At 37.0% G+C, this 24,890-nt stretch overlaps 1 protein-coding gene across 1 annotated transcript in view; it reads right to left on the bottom strand.

Moving 5' to 3' along the window:
* The window catches only part of LOC306981569 (putative voltage-dependent N-type calcium channel subunit alpha-1B), a gene marked incomplete at its 3' end in the record, with an annotated part of 221,568 nt that overhangs the window by 133,759 nt on the left and 62,919 nt on the right, over nt 1-24,890 (bottom strand). Inside the window, exons 10-11 of the mRNA XM_079581177.1 lie at nt 22,015-22,127; nt 19,285-19,416 (exon numbers count right to left, since the gene is read on the bottom strand). Of these exons, the coding sequence (XP_079437303.1) occupies nt 19,285-19,416; nt 22,015-22,127 (245 nt within the window). The remainder of the gene's footprint in view (nt 1-19,284; nt 19,417-22,014; nt 22,128-24,890) is intronic.

Raw genomic sequence — 24,890 nt, 5'->3', positions numbered from 1 at the left:
TTTTATTGTAGCATGTGTGTGCTGTTTTACCAGAGCGCCATTATTTGTTTGTAGTTTGATGAATTTCATTTTAGCTATTTTTAATCCCTTAACTCCCGCCTGAACCGAGCACATTTTCTCTAGTTTGGCTTTACCCCAGTCCAAAAGCTTCTGGAAAAAAGCTGAGACGAAAACAATGATGGAAATGGGACACAAAAGTGATGAAAAATTGATGAAAAAGTGGGAAAAATGTCACAAGAAATTGACGAAAAAAATGACAAAAATGTGACAAAAATGTGACAAAAATGTAATAAAAATTTGACAAAAAATGACAAAAAAATGACAAAAAAATGACAAAAATGTGACAAAAATGTGACAAAATATTACAAAAATATTACAAAAATGTGATAAAAATGTGATAAAAATGTGACAAAAAAAATACAAAAATGTGACAAAAATTGACGAAAAAGTGACAAAAATGTCACAAAAAAATGACAAAAATGTGATAAAAATTTGACCAAAAAAATACAAAAAATTGACTAAAATTGACGAAAAAATGACAAAAATGTGACAAAAATGTGACAAAAATGTAACAAAAATGTGATAAAAATGTGACTAAAAAATGACAAAAAAAATGATGAAAAAGTAGCAAAAATGTCACAAAAAATGACAAAAATGTGACAAAAATGTGCTAAAAATTGGACAAAAAAATGACAAAAATTGGACAAAAACTGACGAAAAAAATGACAAAAATGTAACCAAAAAATGACAAAAAAATGACAAAAAGTTACAAAAATGAGTTGAATACCCAACAAAAAAATGATGAAAAAAAAATGTGATGACGTGAGGAAAAAGATCCTGTCGGTTCAGGCGGGAGTTAAGAGGTTAAGAATTATGGCGGCTACTATTTCTATTTCTCACGGTGTGACCCGAGCAGGGGTCCCGAATCCCTTTTACTGTTAAAATGGGGGTTGAGAACCACTGCTATACAGGGTCACACAGTCTGGTACTGCTGTCAGACGCTGGTACCACAAGGGGCCGCCAGAGCGCTTCGAGCTGCAGCGATCGAACAAAGATTGCTCAAACATGTGTGGATGACGGTAAGTGCTTCCTGGTTCTCTATGGTTCTCTTGAAGCAGTACCAGACTGTCTCACTTCAAACTGTGAAACTAATATATCATAGATTCATTACATGCAAACATATGTATAGCCTTTATTCGTTTTCATTTTGATTATTATGGCTCAGCTGTAAAAACCCAAATATAACCCCAAATATTAGATCATTTTGAAACTGGACTGTAGGGCTTTATCATGGACATTATAACAAACAAAGGCCTGGCATATGTCACTTTGCATGTAACTTTTGAATGATATTCAAACTTTCCGAGTTTCACCTGTAAAGGGAAGTTTTAACAATCACAGAAATTGCCAGCGAGCTGAAACGAGCCGCCATGAGCTGCTCACAGTGGATTTACACGACTGAAAATGCACAGCAGGGTTTGCACAAACAGAAGCATCGAGAATCTATGCAGTTTCATCATCATTTCTACACATTTGATCCATTTCAGTGGAGGAACGATGGACAATGAAGCTATGTGGACACAATGGGAAACTTTAAACCAATATTTGTGTTAAACTTCCTGCAAAAAGTGCACATGAACATGATTTGGACAAAGACGAGGGATGTCACCATTTCCAAAGAACTTCAGATTTAATGCCTGGTTTAGTCTCATTTAATGCGTTTTAATGACATTCAACCCGACCCGCACCCCATCAGGGGTCAGTTTTGCTCCGGGCAGGTTGGACGCCTCTGGACACAAGGGGGCGACACCGTGAGTGACAGTAACATGACGCTAAATACAGTGAGCTCTTTGTTTCCATAAAAGGCTGAGGCCTCATTGCTCTTCAGTCACAGACTGAGAAGTGAAGAAGGAAGTCATGGAGATGCTGCTGTAAACAGTACTACAGACTTCTGCTGCATGTAAGAGTTATTTCAAATTCTGAAACTCAAATATGTAGTAAAAATGTAATATATGGAAAATTATTAATACAATTACAAAAAGAAAAATATGTAAAAATCCTTTATCTGATCTAAAATGTGTTTATTATTTACTGTCATTCTAAAAAAAACAAAAAAACAATGTCATTTGTAGCTGCTGTTCACTACAAAAAGTAAATATCAAGCATTGGCTTAAATGACTTGAATTGAGGAAATGTATCTTGTTGTGAGCGGTTTTCACTCATTTAGACACTTTTCCTGATCGGACCAAGTTTACTTTGCTTGTTTGAGGACATTTCACACCAGTTCTAGGGTAAATCTCGCTTGAAATAAGAAAGTCAAATTGCCAATGAGATAAGACCAATTTTCTTTCCCCATTGGTAAAGAAAATGACCTGAAATAAGGACGAAATGTATCGAACCGAGTCAGAAACATCTCAGAACAAGTGAAATAATCTATGACAAACGCCCAAGAACTTCTTAACTAGTCAAAACAACTAAAATTTGGATTATTATGCTCAAATTGAGATGTTTATACTGATCTAGTTAAATACTTTTTGCAGTGTAGGTCATGTGTGTTCCAGTTCCTCTGAGTCGTGGTGGGTCCTGGTGGACCATGACAGATGTGGACAGGACTGTGGTAGATCTACTTTTACTTTGGGGGAAATAGTTGCTATAGTAACTGTTGAAGAAATGAACCTCATGAGTTTCTTCTGTAACATCTGTCCACATCAGTCCTGCTGCACCACGACTCAGAGGAACTGGGACAAACATGACTCTACAGCAGATACAAATGACAAGGAGTTGTTTATTGAGAATGAGAGTCATTAATAATAAACATATCACACAAATTCAGGATTTTCACGCTAAGGAATACATGAATTTAAGTCTTTCATTGTTACATCCAGCCTGGTGTAATGTTCTAATGCAGCATCTCCATGACTTCCTTCTTCACTTCTCAGTCGGTGACTGAAGAGCAATGAGGCCTCAGCCTTTATACAGAAAATAAAGAGCTCAGTATTTAGTGTCATGTTACTGTAACACAGTGTCTGACCGACAGTGTAACTCTGAAGCCAATCAGATCACAGAGACTCAGAGTGGGTGTGATAATCAATACGATACTGGTACTTTTGGGGTCATTTTTGTCAACACCGATACTGGTCATTTCATACGAGTGAATGCATTTCAATCAATAAATATTTCTAAAACTGTTTATTTTAGATCATTAATATGTAAATTAAACTACTTACTTTAACCTCTTAACTCCCGCCTGAACCGAGAGGATCTTTTTCCTCATGTCATCAGATTTTTTTTCCATCATTTTTTTGTTGGGTATTCAACTCATTTTTGTAACTTTTTTTTAGCATTTTTTTGTCATTTTTTGTCACATTTTAGTCATTTTTTCGTACATTTTTTGTCAATTTTTTGTAATTTTTTTGTCACATTTTGTCACATTTTTGTCATTTTTTGTGTCATTTTTTGTGTCATTTTTGTGTCATTTTTGTCATTTTTTTTGTCACATTTTGATCAATTTCTAGTGACATTTTTGCCACTTTTTCATCAATTTTTCGTCACTTTTTTGTCAATGTTTTCTCGCTTTTTTGTCACATTTCCATCATTGTTTTCGTCTCAGTTTTGTTGCTATTTTTCAGTTTTGTAGCTTTTTTCCAGAAGCTTTTGGACTGGGGTAAAGCCAAACTGGAGAAAATGGGAGTTAAGGGGTTGACTGGTTAATCAAACAATCTCAGTGAAATTGAATTAATACTTACACTGACATTCAGAACCTAAACTAGAATGACATGGACAACTCCACTCAAGCCTCCGCTGCAGTGGAGAGTTTTTACCCAGAACAACAAAGTGAATCGTCCTTTTTTGCTCATAATTGCTGCCTTCTTTTGAAATATGTACATTAGTATTGATACTTTTTACCCAGTATCAACACTTAAATTGATATATGGCATCGATCCACCCATCGCTAGAGCTGCCGAAGCGCTGCTGAAGCCAGGAATAAGCAGCACATACTCGGTAAAAGCTGCAGGAGAGGAGCCATAAGCTGTAAACAACGTAAACATAGACTTTTGGCTGTGTTGTTGTTGTTGTTAGCAAACAGCTAGTCCCGTTTAGCCCAAGGTGCTTTTAGACCGAAATGTTTTGGTGTGAACTGCGATGTCTTGCGGATCTTTAACCCCAGCGTTTAAGCTCAAATCCACTTAAAACTCCTAAACAACGGCCAATTAGCGCTAGCGGCTAAAGGCTAACATAATGATGCTATCCTACGATGTGCTACAGCTCTTTGTTGATGAGAAACGAGTAGAAAACTATACATTTAACAAGCACAGCACAACTTTGAAGGCTGCTTTAGATGTAGCTGATGGTTTTAGCGAATTTATTGCTGCTTATTTTTTTTTTTCATGTAATTGATCGGCGCTAACATTAGCCGTGGCACCGATGGAAGTCTTCTGTCTGTCTCATGACCCAAAACACATTCTTGGAGCTGACTTAGGCACAAACGTTAGACCTTTAGAAGCAGCTAGCATGATGTTTTTTGAATATATGTTGGCGCACATTACTTTGATTTGACTTAGCTGTTACAGGCTGCTCTGAAATCGGCTCAGGCAGGTCGACGATCGGATCACACCCCCAACAATCGAACCGCCCGGGTTGACATTGGTTTGGTCCATTTCTCGTCAGACGAGGCGAGAGATCTGACTTTTCCTTCGTCCATGTGACCACAGTGAGTGACAGCGCCTTGTTTTATGCTCTCACACTGCAAAAAGTGGATTCCAAGCAGTGTTAATGTCGTCGACTAAAATGTTTAGTCTTAATTTTAGTCAAAGTGATATTTTTGTGACTAAAATTGGACTAAAACTAAATTAAAAGTTCCTCATGAGACTAAAACTGTGACTAAAATGTCCAGATATTTTAGTCGACTAAAATAAGACTAAATAAAAATGAAAAGGAGAGACTAAAATCAGCCAAACTTGTATTGAGCGTCTGAAAGAGTCTCAGATCATGTAAATCAGCTCTGAGCTTTGTTCATGTGGAGCAGCTCCATGAAGCAGAGGAACAAGATTAAACATGATTATAATGAATATTATCAATGCAAAGTCCACTAAATTCATCTTAAATTTAGTCGACTAAAACAAGACTAAAATTGAAAAGCTTTTATTGACTAAATCTCGACTAAAATTAAATTACATTTTAGTCAAAAGACTAAAACTAAATTAAAATATGTTGTCAAAATTAACACTGATTCTAAGCAAGTAAAAAATATCTTACTTTAAGAAATAAGTTCTTATTTTTTCCCTAAAAAGTAATAATGTCTCACCTGCAAAGTTTTCTTGAGAAAAAAAATGTAATTTTAGGAAATAAAATCTTGCCATTTCTTGTTCAGATATATTTGCTAAAAAACATGATAATTTTTCTTGTAACAAGAAAAACTTTTTGAATCTTCTTCAGCTTTAGACAAAGAATATGTTTTCTTATTTTAAGAAAAACTAAGATCACAACAGCTCTTGATTTAAGAACTGATTCTCACAGAGAGAAAATACATTCCATTCTTTACAGCAGTGTTAATTTTGACAACATATTTTATTTTAGTTTTAGTCTTAGTCTTTTGACTAAAATGTAATTTAATTTTAGTCGAGATTTAGTCAAAAAAATATCTTCAATTTTAGTCTAGTTTTAGTCGACTAAATTTAAAGGAATAGGCCACCGTTTTTACATACTAAGATATGTTCTTAGCTCACTTTAGTCGAGTTAATATATCCCCGTCTGGTCTTTGTCCGTGCGCTCTGTCACGCAAACGGAGCACATACGCAGCCTCTCCCACATGTCACATAGCTCCAAAAAAGCTCACGATAGAAGCTACCAAGCTCTTCCACGTGTTCCCTATTTAAATAAAGTTACGTGAAGTGTTTTCATGCGAAGTATATTTACCCAGAAATGTAGCATGTCGATTTTATAAGCAAATAAAAAGGGGCACTATATTGTGAGGCGTAATGATACGAGGAGCACAGCGTCCGCGTAGTAATTCCTAAAGACTTCCCCCGCTCACTTCCGGCAATAACCTTTAGGAGTTACTGCGCGGACGTTTTACTCCTCGTATCATTACGCCTCACAATATAGTCCCCCTTTTTATTTGCTTATAAAATCGACATGCTACATTTCTGGGTAAATATACTTCACATGAAAACACTTCACGTAACTTTATTTAAATAGGGAACACGTGGAAGAGCTTGGTAGCTTCTATCGTGAGCTTTTTTGGAGCTATAGGACATGTGGGAGAGGCTGCGTATGTGCTCCGTTTGCCTGGCAGAGCGCACGGACAAAGACCAGACGGGGATATATTAACACGTCTAAAGTGAGGTAAGAACATATCTTAGTATGTAAAAAGGGTGGCCTATTCCTTTAAGATGAATTTAGTCGAGATATATTGATAATATTCATTATAATCATGTTTAATCTTGTTCCTCTGCTTCATGGAGCTGCTCCACATGAACAAATCTCAGAGCTGATCCTTTAACAGAGAATTTACATGATCTGAGGCTCTTTCAGACGCTCAATACAAGTTTGGATGATTTTAGTCTCTCCTTTTCATTTTTATTTAGTCTTATTTTAGTCGACTAAAATATCTGGACATTTTAGTCATAGTTTTAGTCTCATGAGAAACTTTTAATTTAGTTTTAGTCCAATTTTAGTCGTCAAAAATATCACTTTGACTAAAATTAAGACTAAATATTTTAGTCAACGAAATGAACACTGCTTTACAGTGGGCGGCGCGGTGGCTCAGCGGTTAGAGCCTCAGCTCCACAGCTGGAAGGTCCCGGGTTACTAAATATTAGTATTTATTAAGAACATTTTTCTCAAAAATGTGTGTAATTTAGAACATTTTACTTAAATCAAGCAACATTTAAGTAAAATACCCACAGTTTTTCACTAAACAAGAATATTTTCCTTAAATTATTCCATTTTCTGAGGACATTTTGCTTAATTCTTGCTATTTATTTGCTTAAATTTAGTGTTTCTTTTTTGTTTTATGATAAGAAAAATATTCTATAAATAGCAAGAAAAAAATGCTGACCCCATTGGCAGAATTTTTTCCTTAAAACAAGACAAATGTTTTATTTTTTCCTTGTTTTTAGTGCAGGCTCAGGTATTTGGACTGGACGGGTGCACTTCAGAAGAAGAAGAAGTCGACCTCGATCCAGCGGTTTCCATTTCTCTGTGACCGTCACCTGCCGAGACTTTCTAGGATTCCTGTTTTTAAACGCATGGTCGAGACGCTGCAAATGAAACATTCACTGAGCAAGAAACAGACATTAAAATGAGTGACCACAAACCTGCCGAAACCTTTGTCCTCCATCTTGAAACTGAGGAAGAGGTGCGAGAATGACAGAGACAGAATGGATTATGACAATGAATAAATCAAAGTAAAGCATCAATAGACACGTGCAGTAAAAGAAATGGAGCGTCAGACTGAGGAATGTCCTCCGTAAAACCTGACACTGCAGATAAGAATGTAGAGTATGTGAGATCATGTGAAGTCGGTGCACGCGACATGGTTTCGCTTCCATTAAGCTTTTCCGAATCAACCTCTTAACTCCCGCCTGAACCGAGAGGGTCTTTTTCCTCACGTCATCTGATTTTTTTTCCATCATTTTTTTGTTGGGTGTTCAACTCATTTTTGTCAGTTTTTCGTACATTTTTATCACATTTTTGTCACATTTTTGTATTTTTTTGACACATTTTTATCATATTTTTGTAAAAAAAATTGTCACATTTTTGTCATTTTTTCGTCAATTTTGTATCAAATTTTTGTCATTTTTTGTCACATTTTTGTCCTAATTTTGTCATTTTTTGTCATTTTTTTCATCAGTTTTTGTCAATTTTTTGTAACATTTTTGTCATAATTTTGTCATTTTTTGTCATTTTTTTCATCCATTTTTGTCAATTTTTTGTAACATTTTCATTACATTTTTGTTATTTTTTTGTCAATTTTTTATCATTTTTTTGTCATTTTTTGTCACATTTTTGTCATAATTTTGTCATTTTTTTGTCAATTTTTTCGTCCATTTTTGTAATTTTTTTGTAACATTTTTATCAAATTTTTGTCACATTTTTGACATTTTTTGTATCATTTTGACACATTTTTGTCATTTTTTTGTCATTTTTTTTATCAAATGTTTGTCATCTTTTGTCACATTTTTGTCTTTTTTTTCAATTTTTTTTCACATTTTTGTCACATTTTTGTTATTTTTTCGTCAATTTTTATCAAATTTTTGTCATATTTTTGTCATTTTTTGTCACATTTTTGTCATAATTTTGTCATTTTTTTGTCAATTTTTTCGTCCATTTTTGTAATTTTTTTGTAACATTTTTATCAAATTTTTGTCACATTTTTGACATTTTTTGTATCATTTTGACACATTTTTGTCATTTTTTTGTCATTTTTTTTATCAAATGTTTGTCATCTTTTGTCACATTTTTGTCTTTTTTTTCAATTTTTTTTCACATTTTTGTCACATTTTTGTTATTTTTTCGTCAATTTTTATCAAATTTTTGTCATATTTTTGTCATTTTTTGTCACATTTTTGTCATAATTTTGTCATTTTTTTGTCAATTTTTTCGTCCATTTTTGTAATTTTTTTGTAACATTTTTATCAAATTTTTGTCACATTTTTGACATTTTTTGTATCATTTTGACACATTTTTGTCATTTTTTTGTCATTTTTTTTATCAAATGTTTGTCATCTTTTGTCACATTTTTGTCTTTTTTTTCAATTTTTTTTCACATTTTTGTCACATTTTTGTTATTTTTTCGTCAATTTTTATCAAATTTTTGTCATATTTTTGTCATTTTTTGTCACATTTTTGTCATAATTTTGTCATTTTTTTGTCAATTTTTTCGTCCATTTTTGTAATTTTTTTGTAACATTTTTATCAAATTTTTGTCACATTTTTGAAATTTTTTGTATCATTTTGACACATTTTTGTCATTTTTTTGTCATTTTTTTTATCAAATGTTTGTCATCTTTTGTCACATTTTTGTCTTTTTTTTCAATTTTTTTTCACATTTTTGTCACATTTTTGTTATTTTTTCGTCAATTTTTATCAAATTTTTGTCATATTTTTGTCATTTTTTGTCACATTTTTGTCATTTTTTTTTTATTTTTATCACATTTTTGTTACATTTTTGCCATTTTTTTGTAATTTTTTCGTCCATTTTTTGTCAATTTCTTGTGACATTTTTGTGACATTTTTGTGACATTTTTGCCACCTTTTCATACATTTTTCGTCACTTTTTTCTCACATTTCCATCATTGTTTTCGTCTCAGTTTTGTTGCTATTTCCTCACCTTTTTTCCAGAAGCTTTTGGACTGGGGTAAAGCCAAACTGGAGGAAATGTGCTCGGTTCAGGTGGGAGTTCAGGGGTAAACAGAGTCTCTCTCAATAAACAGCTGCATCACAGAAAACATGCTCAAAACTGCACAGGATGTAAATACTGGAAATGTCTGCATTCACAAAGACGGGCATTTGGTCCTGAAGTGAATGCAGAACAAAATGTTGGAATAATGCGCTCAAAATGATTGCACAACTGTGAAATCATTGAGATGACAAGTCTGTGTTCATTTAAGACCTCAAAGTTTCGATATATCGTCCGTTAGACTTCCAGAGTCCGCCCCCATTTCCTTAGAGCAGAAGTTCCAAATGGTTTTGTCCTGGACGCGCTGTTGTCAGGCCAAAACCACGGCCCCAGTTTGGCTTTACCCTAATCAAAAAGCTTCTTGGGGAAAAAAGCACCAAAACAGCCACAAAAAAATGAGGCAAAAACAAGGATGTAAACGCGACAAAAATGTGACAAAAATTCAACAAAAATGTGATAAAAACTCAACCAAAAAGTGACAAAAACTCAACCAAAAAGTGACAAAAACTCAACAAAAATGTGATAAAAACTCAACAAAAATGTGATAAAAACTCAACAAAAATGTGACAAAAACTCAACAAAAATGTGACAAAAACTCAACAAAAATGTGACAAAAACTCAACAAAAATGTGATAAAAACTCAACAAAAATGTGACAAAAACTCAACAAAAATGTGACAAAAACTCAACAAAAATGTGATAAAAACTCAACAAAAATGTGACAAAAACTCAACAAAAATGTGACAAAAATTCAACAAAAATGTGACAAAAACTCAACAAAAATGTGACAAAAACTCAACCAAAAAAAGTGACAAAAACGCAACAAAAATGTGACCCAAAAAACCCCCAAAAAAACATCAAAAAAGGTGACTCAACACAGCAACAACACGTCGATTTTTTATCATATTTTTGTCACATTATTGTTATTTTGTGTCACATTTTTGTTGTTGTTTTTTTGTCATTTTTTAGTCCATTTTTTGTCACATTTTTTGTCACATTTTTATCACATTATTGTCATTTTTTGTCACTTAAAAAAAAAAAAAATCGTCAATTTTCTATCACATTTTTGCCACATTTTTTGTCACATTTTTATCACATTATTGTCTTTTTTTTTTGGTCACATTTTTGTCATTTTTTGTCACATTTTTTGTCACATTTTTTGTCTTTTTTTTCCTCAATTTTTTGTCAATTTGTTGTGACATTTTTGCCACTTTTCCATCCATTTTTCGTCACTTTTTTATCAACGTTTTCTCACTTTTTTCTCACATTTCCATCATTGTTTTCGTCTCAGTTCTGCCACTATTTTCCCACCTTTTTTCCAGAAGCTTTTGAACCGGGGCTAAACCCAAACTGGAGAAAATGTGCTCGGTCCAGGTGGGAGTTAAGGGCTTAAATCAGTCTTGTTGATTCACCATAAGGAAATAAATCACGCACATGTGTTCATCTGCCCTTTCTAAACACGGGTCTTCACACAGCACTCCGAATCCTCGCTTCTCTGTGTCAAATCAATAGTGAAGATCAGAGTGGTCGGGCCCCCCCATGCCGCGGCGCCTAATCCCTCGCAGCGTGTGTCAGCGGAGCACGCGGCGCCACATAACACGGGAGCATAGGGCCGGATAAAGCCGACAGCCATAGCGCCTCGTATGACGAATATGAAAGAGCTTATATAAAGAGGCCGAGCACAAAGGATCGCTCACAGACACGAGGGAGGGCCGGTGGAATTATGGGAGCAACGTAAAGAAACAAATCCAATCACCAGAGTGCGGTTCAAAGGCCGGAGATGTGGCGGAAGGCGATGCGGGTGAGCCTTACTGAGCAGCAGAAAGCATCTCCAGCTCTTCCACTTTCCCCGGGATCGCAAGGTAAATTAAATTAGCACGTGGGTAATCAAGTCTGCAGGATGTTTCCCAGGCCGACCACAGAAGTCGCAGGGGATGTGCATTACACGTGCAAAGATTCAACCAAAATGTGATAAAAACTCAACAAAAATGTGACAAAAATGTGACAAAAATGTGACAAAAATGTGATAAAAATGTGACAAAAATTCAACAAAAATGTGACAAAAATTCAACAAAAATGTGATAAAAACTCAACAAAAATGTGATAAAAAATCAACAAAAATTTGACAAAAATGTGACAAAAATTCAACAAAAATGTGATAAAAACTCAACAAAAATGTGATAAAAACTCAACAAAAATGTGATAAAAAATCAACAAAAATTTGACAAAAATGTGACAAAAATTCAACAAAAATGTGACAAAAATTCAACAAAAATGTGATAAAAATTCAACAAAAATGTGATAAAAATTCAACAAAAAAGTGACAAAAAATCAACCAAAAAGTGACAAAAAAATCAACCAAAAAGTGACAAAAAATCAACCAAAAAGTGATAAAAAAATCAACCAAAAAGTGACAAAAATTCAACAAAAATGTGACAAAAATTCAACAAAAACGTGACAAAAATTCAACAAAAAATGACAAAAAATCAACAAAAATGTGACAAAAACTCAACAAAAATGTGACAAAAAAAAAAAAAAAAAACCCACAACACAGCAACAACACGAGGAAAAAGATCAGTTTTGTGGGTCTTAGCTTTCAAATGAGGTGTTACACAGATTACAAAGTGTAAAAATAGTAAAAATAACAATACCTCCAAACGCATAGCAATTTATATTTTCATCTCATTTTATAAAACACTTTAAAGGAACAGGCCACCGTTTTTCCATACTGAGAGATGTTCTTGCTTGAGCTTAGACGAGTTGATGCGTACCTGTCTGGTCTGTGTGCGTGCGCTCAGTCACGCACAAAGACCAAAGCTCGTCTAAGCTCGTGTAAGAACATATCTCAGTATGGAAAAGCGGTGACCTGTTCCTTTAAGAAACAAAAGTTTGAGGAATAGCAACTGCACATTGTAACTGACAAAGAAGAAGAAGCAAAATGGTGAAGCATCTGCCTATGGAGGAGGTAAATCAGACACTAGGGACCACAGGAGTGTGAGTGGAGGAGTTATTTTCCTTCTCAAAGTGAAAATACAACCTGAACACTGTCTACAATGGATTAAACAATGTGTGGACGACCTACGCCCAGCTAAATGTCTCCAAACAAACAAGCAAACATCTGCTCTGAGGTAATGCTAGGGCCTAGCTGCTAGGCTAACACCTTAGCATTAAGGAAAACAGTTAAGGGGGAAAATAATTTTGAAAAAATGTAAATTTTCTCCAATTATTCAAAAGCTACTTTAAGAAATGCTGAAATATGAATATAGTTTCTACTAAATAAAGATACAAAGACACGGGGAGGAGCAAAGTGGTTCAACAGCCTAAAAATACATAAATAACGGAGAATGCTAACCTGATGCTACATGCTAGCATAGCTCTTGCTATGACTGTTTTTTTTTCACTTCTACAGAACAATCTGCTGTGAGAAAATATCCAAAATATCCATATTGACCCAAATTTTTCAAAATTGTTTTCCCGTTTTTAAAAATGACCATATATGGGTGATTCCAGAGATGCCGTCTGTATCTATACAGCCTATATATCAGAAAGTTTGACGTAGCAACAGTAACTAAGGGGGCGAGGCTTTTGCGAATGGTCAATTTTGGCCATTTCTTTCCATAAAATGCCTTAGTTTTTGGTGAAAACATATGACACAAAATAATACATTGCAATACATTTTCTCCCTCACATTTATGCCAATTATCTACAGCAAATGCTTCAAACTGATCTCTTTTGGGATGAATTTGGATGCTACAAATATGTTCGGAAAATTAGGCACCAATTTGAGTTTCTCTTACATTATGTGTAAGAGAAAAAACCCTTGAATTGGACGTGGCTCCGAACCCCTCGGCAGGAGCGTATAATCTCGCGTCAGGCTGATAAACAGTAGTTGTTGTTGATTTATCACCTCATTACGCACGCCGATTCGTCTCGTATAAGCTCTCGCCGCCAAATCCAGCGCTCGCACGTCTCAGTTAATCGCCGGCTCCTTTTCATGTGCGGCCCGAGACGGAGGGGCGTGCGAAAGCTCATTTTTTCCGCACAGCGCCGGCTTGTTTTTTCATTTCTCACCCTTCTGCCCAGAGGTGACGCTGCTCTGGAGAAGGTAATCTCTGCTCGAAATAAAACCAGCAGAGATGTAGACACAGGTGACAGATATTCCTGTTTAAAGTACCATCAGTGTATTGTGAGTGATGTTTTTATATGGAAATAAGGCACGTCATGGAAATAATGGATATCTTTAAAAAAAAAATGAACTCCCGCCTGAACCGAGAGGATCTTTTTCCTCACGTCATCAGACTTTTTTTCCATCATTTTTTTGTTGGGTGTTCAACTCATTTTTGTAACTTTTTTGTCATTTTTTCGTCAAGTTTTTGTCATTTTTTAGTCAAATTTTTTATCACATTTTTGTCATTTTTTTGTCAAATTTTGGTAATTTTTTGTCATTTTTTTGTCACATTTTGTCCCATTTTTGTCATTTTTTGTCACATTTTTTTGTAAATTTTTGGTCATTTTTTGTCATTTTTTTGTCACATTTTGTCACATTTTTGTAATTTTTTTGTCATTTTTTGTCACATTTTTATCACATTTTTGTAAATTTTTGTCATTTTTTGTCCCATTTTTGTAATTTGTTAGTAATTTGTTAGTATTTTTTTAGTATTTTTTTAGTAATTTTTTTGTAATTTTTTAGTAATTTTTTAGTAATTTTTTAGTATTAGTAGTAATTTTTTTGTCACATTTTTCTTATTTTTTCGTCCATTTTTGGTAATTTTTTGGTCAAATTTTTATCACATTTTTGTCCCATTTTTGTCATTTTTTTGTCCCATTTTTGTCCCATTTTTGTCATTTTTTTGTCATTTTTTGTCACATTTTTTTGTCACATTTTTGTCATTTTTTTGTCATTTTTTTGTCACATTTTTATCACATTTTTGTCCATTTTTCTAATTTTTTTGTCACATTTTTGTCATTTTTGTCATTTTTTGTCACATTTTTTTGTCACATTTTGTCCATTTTTGTCATTTTTTTGTCACATTTTTGTCATTTTTTTGGTCAATTTTTTGTCAATTTCTTGTGACATTTTGGCCACTTTTTCGTCAATTTTTCATCACTTTTTTGTCAAGGTTTTCTCACTTTTTGTCACATTTCCATCATTGTTTTCGTCTCAGTTTTGTTGCTACTTTCACAGCTTTTTTCCCGAAGCTTCTGGACTGGGGTAAAGCCAAACTGGAGAAAATGTGCTCGGTTCAGGTGGGAGGTAAGGGGTTGAACTCTGGAGAATATGGATTTGACTGTAATTTGTTTCCAGATGAAAGTTTACATTATTAAAAACGGAGTCTCGCCCGCAGGGTCAATCTGAGATAACAATCAAAGCAAGGAGAGTTTATCGTTTGATGAAAGAACGTGAACGGACGAAAAACATTTGAGTTTGTAAAAAATAAGAATCCCACATGAAGGGGAAAAACAGAAGTGGCGTGCTGGGGAGGATATTTTGGGATCAGCACTCTGACTTTAAATGATTAAACTTTCAATGCAGTTGCGGCTCAAAGAGAATCCTCTCCTTTCATCCTCGCCTTTAAAGAAGCCGCGACGGGGAAGGCAATGTCGAAATGATATTCAAATGTGGGCTGGGATGACGGAGTCGGACTTCACTTTCTGGAAAGCTGGGATCGCTCGTCACAAGGGTCATTTCAACCTCAACCTTTAACTATTTCATCTCGTTTTTTTTTTTCAAATATAAATTAGGTTGAAAGCAGTGTGGATACAGACGGCATCGCGTCATAGAAGGGGGCGTGGCTTTGTCAAGGGGGAAGATGGAAAAATTGTGTTTCCCAAAAGGGTAAACAGGTCTAAACCAGCCCAAAACAGGTCTAAACCAGTCCAAAACAGGTCTAAACGGTCCAAAACAGGTCTAAACCAGTCCAAACCAGGTCTAAACCAGCCCAAGCCAGATCTTAACGGTCCAAACCAGGTCTTAATGGTCCAAAACAGGTCTAAACCAGTCCAAACCAGGTCTACACCAGTCCAAACCAGGTCTAAACCGGTCCAAACCAGCCCAAAACAGGTCTAAACGGGCCAAAACAGGTCTAAACCAGCCCAAAACAGGTCTAAACCAGCACAAAACAGGTCTAAACCAGCACAAAACAGGTCTAAACCAGTCCAAAACAGGTCTAAACCAGTCCAAAACAGGTCTAAACCAGTCCAAACCAGGTCTAAACGGTCCAAAACAGGTCTAAACCAGCCCAAAACAGGTCTAAAACGGTCCAAACCAGGTCAAAACCAGCCCAAGCCAGGTCTAAACCAGCACAAAACAGGTCTAAACCAGCACAAAACAGGTCTAAACCAGCACAAAACAGGTCTAAACCAGTCCAAAACAGGTCTAAACCAGTCCAAAACAGGTCTAAACCAGTCCAAACCAGGTCTAAACGGTCCAAAACAGGTCTAAACCAGCCCAAACCAGGTCTAAACCAGTCCAAACCAGGTCTAAACCAGTCCAAGCCAGATCTTAACGGTCCAAAATAGGCCTAAACCAGTCCAAACCAGGTCTAAACCAGCCCAAAACAGGTCTAAATTGGTCCAAACAGGTCAAGGGGGAAGATTGAAAAATTGTGTTTCCCAAAAGGTTCTCTCTTTATAGACATTTTCTGGTGGAATATGAACTTATTTATCACATAAAGAAAGTCAAGTGTAAATCGGGCCCATATGGATATTTTCTCACAGCAGATTGTTCAGTAGAAGTGAAAAAGTCGTAGCTAGTGCTAGCTAACCGTTAGCATTACCACGATGCTAACATGAAGCATTGTGTTTGCATCTCCGTTATTCATGTATTTATGGGCTGTTGAACCACTTTGCTCCTCCCCATGTCTTTGTGTCTTTATTTAGTAGAAAACTGTATTCATAATTCAGAATTTGTTAAAATAGTTTTTGAATAATTAGAGAAAGTTTGGATTTTTCTCCAAATTGTTTTCCCCCTTAACTGTTTTTAAACATGACCATATATGGGCGATTGCAGAGATGATACAGACAAACAAAGACACGGAGAGGAGCAAAGTGGTTCAACAGCCCATAAATACATAAAAAACGAAGAATGCTAACATGATGCTACATGTTAGCACGCGCTAATGCTAACGCTAGCTATCGCTTGCCATGACTGCCGTTTTTTCGCTTCTACTGAACAATCTGCTGTGAGAAAATATCCATATGGGCCCGATTTACACTGGACTTTATTTGTATAAGATAAATAAGTTGATATTCCACCAGAAAATGGCTAAAAGGGTGAAAAATGTGTTTCCCAAAAGATTCTATTTCCCCCCTCGGTGAAGCCACGCCCCCTTCTATGACAAGTATGCAGTATCTGGCTAGTTCAGTGTTACAATAAACAAATAAAACAACAGAAATGTCCCGAAAAATGTACGTTTCAATCGATACTGGAAAGCTAAAATCTGATACTTCGCTCATGGCTGAGTCGGAACCACCTCGGCTTGTTAGTCAGTCTGCTTGTGGTGAGTCAGACAGAGCTCGGGGCCCCGCTCTTTGATGAAGTGCCTGCAGCCCGGCCCCTGGAGTGGCCCCTTCCATTAGAGACATGATCACAGGCTGAGAGCTGTGGGACAAGCCGGCCCGGGCTGTACAGAATCTATTATCACGACTACTTCTGTGGGATGTGTGACACTGCGGGTGAAACTTGTACATTTATATCAGAAGTAATAAAACTACGGTGCCCTCGATTCATGACTGCACAGGTACCGATTATTTATTTATTTATTTATTTATTCGTTAAGAAAAAAATCTTTCCTCGGGCACCGAATTGGCCAAAGTGGCTTCACTCTTGTGTCGGGGGAATAGATGAGTGACAGAACCAACCCAGTCCAATTCACGGATATGACACCTCCACGACGACTGAGAGCCTGCACAATCAAAAGGACTGGACTCAGCCTCACCTGGGACTCGTATGTCTCCGTAATGTTACTCCCTACATGTTTTTTCATTATTATTATTATTATTTTCTAACCATTTGGGGGACAAACAATGTTTTTATTTATTTTTTATATATACCTCCCAGTTATCTGCTCTAAACCAGTTCAAACCTGATCCAAGCCAGCAGAAAACCAGGTGTACATCAGTCAAAACCTGTCAGAATCAGCATGAACCAGTCCGAACCAGGTCTAAACCGGTACAAAACAGGTCTAAACTGGACCAAACCAGGTATAAACCAGTCTAAACCAGGTTTAAAACGGTCCAAAACAGGTCTAAAATGGTCCAAACCAGGTCTGAAACGGCCAAAACAGGTCTAAACTGGTCCAAACCAGGTCTAAACCAGTCCAAACCAGGTCTAAAATGGTTCAAACAGGTCTAAACCAGCACAAAACAGGTCTATACCAGCACAAAACAGGTCTATACCAGCACAAAACAGGTCTAAACCAGCCCAAAACAGGCAAAAACCGGTCCAAAACAGGTCTAAACTGGTCCAAACCAGGTCTAAACCAGCCCAAAACAGGTCTAAATCAGTCCAAAACAGGTATAAACTGGTACAAAACAGGTCTAAACCTGTCCAAACCAGGTCTAAATCAGTCCAAACCTGGTCTAAACCAGCCCGAAGCAGGTCTATACCAGCCCAAACATGTCTAAACCAGTCCAAACCAGTTCTAAACAAGCCCAAAACAGGTCTAAATCAGTCCAAACCTGATCTAACTTCTAAAGTTCTAAACTAGTCCACAGCCCAATGTGGATTAATTAATCTTGTCTCAATTTATAAAACCTTCGCAGAGGTCATAACTTGGACTGTAACACGTGTTTTCTGTCTTGTCATCCTTAGGAAAGATGTTTTGTATAAGTTCTTGGACTCTGGCCAAGATGCTGATTGCCCAATCTATAGGGTTAATGATTAATGGCTAAACAACTTGTTTTGCTTAAAAAGACTCCACCTCTTCTCTCTCTATGTTCAAAGTCAAACAGTTACGTTGTTGTTCTCTAGCTCCACGTTTCATCTGTGTTCAAAGGTTAAGAGTTATGTATATTTGGGGGTGGGACATCCAGGTATATAATGAAGACATGTGCATGCTTAGTCAGACTTCCGTGTTACGTCCGTAGAAGCATGTTGAGCTGTAACATGTATTCTGTGACATTTGATTGAATAAAAGACCTCAAGAAAGACCTTATTCTCCTGAGAGTCATTTCGATGTAGACCGGAGCCAGATTAGATCTTCACACCAAGCCAGGTCTAAACCGGTCCAAACCAGTTCTAAACTAGTCCAAACCTGCTCTAAACCAGTCCAAACCCGTCCGAACTAGGTCTACATCAGTCCAAACCAGTCCAAACCTGCTCTAAACCAGTCCAAACCCGTCCGAACTAGGTCTACATCAGTCCAAACCAGTCCAAACCTGCTCTAAACCAGTCCAAACCCGTCCGAACTAGGTCTACATCAGTCCAAACCAGTCCAAACCTGCTCTAAACCAGTCCAAACCCGTCCGAACTAGGTCTACATCAGTCCAAACCCGCTCTAAACCAGTCCAAACCTGCTCTAAACCAGTCCAAACTTTCTCTAAACTGGTCCAACCCCAAACTGGACATTTGGAGAATTACACACTTGAACCAAATGATAGAGACAGGCAGATTTAGAACAACATTTGATCCGATAAATCGTGCTCTACCAAATGGTTGAGCAAACTAATAAAGCGATCGGAAGTTTACGTCAGAGTAGCTTCTCGGTTGCAGCTGTAAAATAACAACATTAAATCAGACAATTCACTTCAATCCAACGAAAAAACTTGGAAAATACTTATAATCGAATACAAATCATACGCATTTTTGCCACGTTTTCCCTCCACGCGTGGCTCATTAGCACACGGTTAGCTTAAACACAGAAAAAAGAGATGGGCACTCACTGTCCTCCGAAGAGCTGCATCCCCAGGAGCGCAAAGACCACGATGAAGAGGAAGAGCAGGAACAACAAGCTGATGATGGACTTCATGGAGTTGAGCAGGGACACCACCAGGTTCCTCAGGGAGTTCCAGTACCTGCACACACACACACAGCACGAGGGGGCATTACAAGAGAGGAGAAGAAGAAGAACATGGAGGCTCATATATCTCGGAGCTAAAAGGAGGGCATGTGCTCCTCCTGGGTGAGGTTCAGGTATTAGGCAGATGGGGAAGCAGCAGGTGGAGGGACACATGGGGATTTGGGGTTATCAGATGAAGGGAACGGGTCAGTAGGTTAGAAGATATAGGGGGAACAGATTTAAATATAGTGAATGTGGGCTGTGTTGGATCAGTTTTTGGACGCTCTCCTGAGATATAGCTCTAAAGTGAGGGAAATATGGTCAAAATCGGATCTAGAGTTGCTCATCAGACCTACAAAACTGATCTTTTTCCTGACGTTGTTTCCATGTCGTCACATTTTTGACATTTCTTTTCATTTTTTTTTTTTTGTCGCTCTTTTGTTGCAAGTTCTTCCACGTTTTGTGTCATTTTTGGGAAGCTTTTAGATTTCTTCTTCTTCTTCTTCTTCTTCTTCTTCTTCTTCTTCTTCTTCTTCTTCTTCTTCTTCTTCTTCTTCTTCTTCTTCTTCTTCTCCTCATTCATCTCATTCCTCTTCTTCTCATTCTCATTCTTCTTCTCCTTTTTCTTCTCATTCTCATTCTTATTCTTCTCCTTCTCCTCATTCTTCTTCTCATTCTTCTTCTCCTTCTCCTTCTCATTCCTCTTCTTCTCATTCCTCTTCTCCTCATTCTTCTTCTTCTCATTCCTCTTCTCCTTCTCCTCATTCTTCTTCTCCTTCTTCTCCTTCCTCTCCTTTTTCTCATTCTCATTCCTCTTCTTCTCATTCTTCTCCTTCTCCTTTCTCTCCTTCTCATTCCTCTCATTCTCATTCTTCTTCTTCTTCACCTTCTCCTCATTCTTCTTCTCCTTCTCATTCCTCTTCTTCTCATTCTCATTCTCCTTCTCATTCCTCTTCTTCTCATTCTCATTCTTCTTCTTCTCATTCTTCTTCTCCTTCTCATTCTTCTTCTTCTCCTTCTCCTTCTCCTTCTCCTTCTCATTCTCATTCCTCTCCTTCTCCTTCTTCTCCTTGTTCTTTTTTCTTGCCCCTGGGTGAGTTGCAGGTATTAGGCAGATGGGGGAGCAGCAGGTGGAGGGACTCATGGGGAGTTGGGGTTACCAGATGAAGGGAATGGGTCAGTAGGTTAGAAGATATAGGGGGCCTGCTTAACAGATGTAAATATAGTAAATGTAGGTGGTGTTGGATCAGTTTTTGGACGGTCGCTCTCCTCAGCTGAGATATAGCTCTAAAGTGAGGGAAATGTGGTCAAAATTGGATCTGGAATTGCTCATCCGCACTTTCAGACCTACAATACTCGTCACTTTTTTGACATTTCATTGTTTTGTTTTTTTTGTTGCTCTTTTGTTGCGATTTTATCCGCGTTTTCGTGTCATTTTTTGACTATTTTGACATTTTTTCCGAGAAGCTTTAAGATTTCTTCTTCTCATTCTTCTTCTTCATCTCATTCTCCTCCTTCTTTTTCTTCTCATTCTTCTTCATCTCATTCTTCTTATTCTTCTTATTCTTATTCTCAGTCTCCTTCTTCATCTCCTTCTTCTTATTCTTATTCTCAGTCTCCTTCTTCTTTTCATTCTTCTTCTTCTTCTCATTCTTCTTCTTCTCATTCTTCTTCTCATTCTTCTTCTTCTTCTTCTCCTTCTACTTCTTCTTCTCATTCTTCTTCTTCTCCTTCTTCTCCTGCTTCTTCTTCTTAATCTCCATCTCCTCCTTCTTCGTCTTCTCATTCTCATTCCTCTTCTCCTTCATCTCCTTCTTCTCATTCTCATTCCTCTTCTTCTCATTCTTCTTCTAATTCTTCTTCTCCTCATTCTTCTCCTCATTCTTCTCCTCATTCTTCTTCTCCTCATTCTTCTTCTCCTCATTCTTCTCCTCATTCTTCTTCTCCTCATTCTTCTTCTTCTTCTTCTCCTCCTCCTTCCTCTTCTTCTTGTCTTCATTCTTCTCATCCTCCTTGTTCTCATTCTTCTTCTTCTCGTTCTTTTTCTTCTATCCCGTCTCCTTCTCATTCTTCTTCTCCTCCTCCTCCTTCTTCTCCTCTTTCTTCTCCTTCTCCTTCCTCTCCTTTCTTCTTCTCCTCTTTCTTCTCCTTCGTCTTCTCCTCTTTCTTCTCCTCCTCCTCCTTCTTCCTTCTTTTTCTCCTCCCCCTTCTCCTTCCTCTTCCTCTTCATTCTTCTCATCCTCCTTGTTCTCACTCTTCTTCTCCTCCGTCTCCTCCTCCTTCTTCTTTATTATTATCCTACAACACTGTGACGGTACTGAAAGCACTGTCCATGATGATGACTGTGTTTAAAAGCCGGATCAGAGCCCTTGTTAATGAACACAACAACTATGATTCAGGCCTTCGCTCAGATTACTTCAATTCAATCAGAAACAGATGATGAAACCCATGTCCACCATTGACCGTCGACACTAGTGGATTTCTCAGGAAGTCTTCATTCTTTTGAACTCACAGAAACACCATCCAGACTCTTGTTCGTGATGAAACATACACATGAGGAGTGAGTAATATATAATGCATTATTTTGTATACTTAGTCCCTGGGAAGTACTCACTTGGTGACTTTGAATATCCGGAGCAGCCGCAGAGCTCTGAGCACGCTGATGCCAAAGGACGCCCCCGGTTTGATCATGTCCCAAAACACTTCGAAAATACTCCCCACAATCACCTGCAGCAGGAACAGACAAGCAACATCATCACATCATCATCATCAATTTGAGCAAGGGGAGGATATCCAGTTTAGATAAGGGTTGGATTGGTTTGGACTGGTTTTATGCTGGTTTGGACTGGTTTAGATCAAGGTTAGACTGATTTAGATCAAGTTTGGACTGGTTCAGATCAAGTTTGGACTGGTTTAGATCAAGTTTGGACTGGTTTAGATCAAGTTTGGACTGGTTCAGATCAAGTTTGGACTGGTTTAGATCAAGTTTGGACTGGTTTAGATCAAGTTTGGACTGGTTTAGATCAGGTTTAGACTGGTTTAGATCAAGTTTGGACTGGTTTAGATCAAGTTTAGACTGGTTTAGATCAAGTTTGGACTGGTTTAGATCAAGTTTGGACTGGTTTAGATCAAGTTTGGACTGGTTTAGATCAAGTTTGGACTGGTTTAGATCAAGGTTTGACTGATTTAGATCATTAAATCAAGTTTAGACTGGTTTAGATCAAGTTTAGACTGGTTTAGATCAAGTTTGGACTGGTTTAGATCCAGTTTGGACTGGTTTAGATCAAGTTTAGATTGGTTTAGATCCAGTTTAGACTGGTTTAGATCAAGTTTAGGCTGGTTTAGATCCAGTTTGGACTGGTTTAGATCAAGGTTTGACTGATTTAGATCGTTAAATCAAGTTTAGACTGGTTTAGATCCAGTTTAGGCTGGTTTAGATCCAGTTTGGACTGGTTTATATCAAGTTTAGACTGGTTTAGATCCAGTTTGGACTGGTTTATATCAAGTTTAGACTGGTTTAGATCAAGTTTGGACTGGTTTAGATCAATTTTAGACTGGTTTAGATCAAGTTTGGACTGGTTTAGATCCAGTTTGGACTGGTTTATATCAAGTTTAGACTGGTTTAGATCCAGTTTGGACTGGTTTAGATCAAGGTTTGACTGATTTAGATCGTTAAATCAAGTTTAGACTGGTTTAGATCCAGTTTAGACTGGTTTAGATCAAGTTTGGACTGGTTTAAATCAAGGTTAGACTGGTTTAGATCAAGTTTGGACTGGTTTAGATCAGGTTTGACTGGTTTAGATCAGGTTTGACTGGTTTAGATCCACTTTAGACTGGTTTAGATCAAGTTTGGACTGGTTTAGATCAAGTTTGGACTGGTTTAGATCAGGTTTAGACTGGTTTAGATCAAGTTTGGACTGGTTTAAATCAAGGCTAGACTGGTCTAGATCAAGTTTGGACTGGTTTAGATCAGGTTTAGACTGGTTTAGATCAAGTTTGGACTGGTTTAAATCAAGGCTAGACTGGTTTAGATCAAGTTTGGACTGGTTTAGATCAAGTTTGGACTGGTTTAAATCAAGGCTAGACTGGTTTAGATCAAGTTTGGACTGGTTTAGATCAAGTTTGGACTGGTTTAGATCAGGTTTGGACTGGTTTAGATCAAGTTTGGACTGGTTTAAATCAAGGTTAGACTGGTTTAGATCAAGTTTGGACTGGTTTAGATCAAGTTTAGACTGGTTTAGATCAGGTTTAGACTGGTTTAGATCAAGTTTAGACTGGTTTAGATCAAGGTTAGACTGGTTTAGATCAAGGTTAGACTGGTTTAGATCAAGTTTGGACTGGTTTAGATCCACTTTAGACTGGTTTAGATCAAGTTTGGACTGGTTTAGATCAAGGTTAGAGTGGTTTAGATCAAGTTTGGACTGGTTTAGATCAAGGTTTGACTGATTTAGATCATTAAATCAAGTTTAGACTGGTTTAGATCAAGTTTGGACTGGTTTAGATCAAGTTTGGACTGGTTTAGATCAAGTTTGGACTGGTTTAGATCCACTTTAGACTGGTTTAGATCCAGTTTAGACTGGTTTAGATCAAGTTTGGACTGGTTTAGATCAAGGTTAGACTGGTTTAGATCCAGTTTGGACTGGTTTAGATCAAGGTTAGACTGGTTTAGATCCAGTTTGGACTGGTTTGATCAAGGTTAGACTGGTTTAGATCAAGTTTGGACTGGTTTAGATCAAGGTTAGACTGATTTAGATCAAGTTTGGACTGGTTTAGATCAGGTTTAGACTGGTTTAGATCAAGTTTGGACTGGTTTAGATCAGGTTTAGACTGGTTTAGATCAAGTTTGGACTGGTTTAAATCAAGGCTAGACTGGTCTAGTTCAAGTTTGGACTGGTTTAGATCCAGTTTGGACTGGTTTAAATCAAGGCTAGACTGGTCTAGATCAAGTTTGGACTGGTTTAGATTCAGTTTAGACTGGTTTAGATCAAGTTTGGACTGGTTTATGCTTCTTTTGACAACTTTTAGACTGGTTTAGACCAGGTATTGACTGGTTTATACTGGTTTATACTGATTTAGATCAGGTTTGGATCGGTTTAAACATAAAATAATGTTGTCTCCTTTTTTATGGTTGTGAGGGTAACATCTGATCATGGAATAAGGTGAATAATGAACTTGTACAATGTATGTACATGTATTTTATTACATTTTCTGGGTAAATATACCTGAATGAATGGTGGCAAAGGCAAACTTCTTCCATCATGTTGGATGGTAGACAATAAAGTTTCTCTACTCTACTCTACTCTACTCTACTCTACTCTACTCTACTCTACTCTACTCTACTCTACTCTACTCTACTCTACTCTACTCTACTCTACTCTACTCTACTCTACTCTACTCTACTCTGTACTCTCCATACTTCTCTATGGTCCTCATGGCGGGGAGCTGACATTGCTGTAATACCACCCCCTGGTGGCCAGGGGCGACTCCAAG

This window comes from Gobius niger (assembly GCF_951799975.1).
Source record: "Gobius niger genome assembly, chromosome: 22".
NCBI lineage: Eukaryota > Metazoa > Chordata > Actinopteri > Gobiiformes > Gobiidae > Gobius > Gobius niger.
The sequence above is the reverse complement of the archived record's forward strand: the minus strand, read 5'-3'. Positions and strand labels throughout refer to the sequence as shown.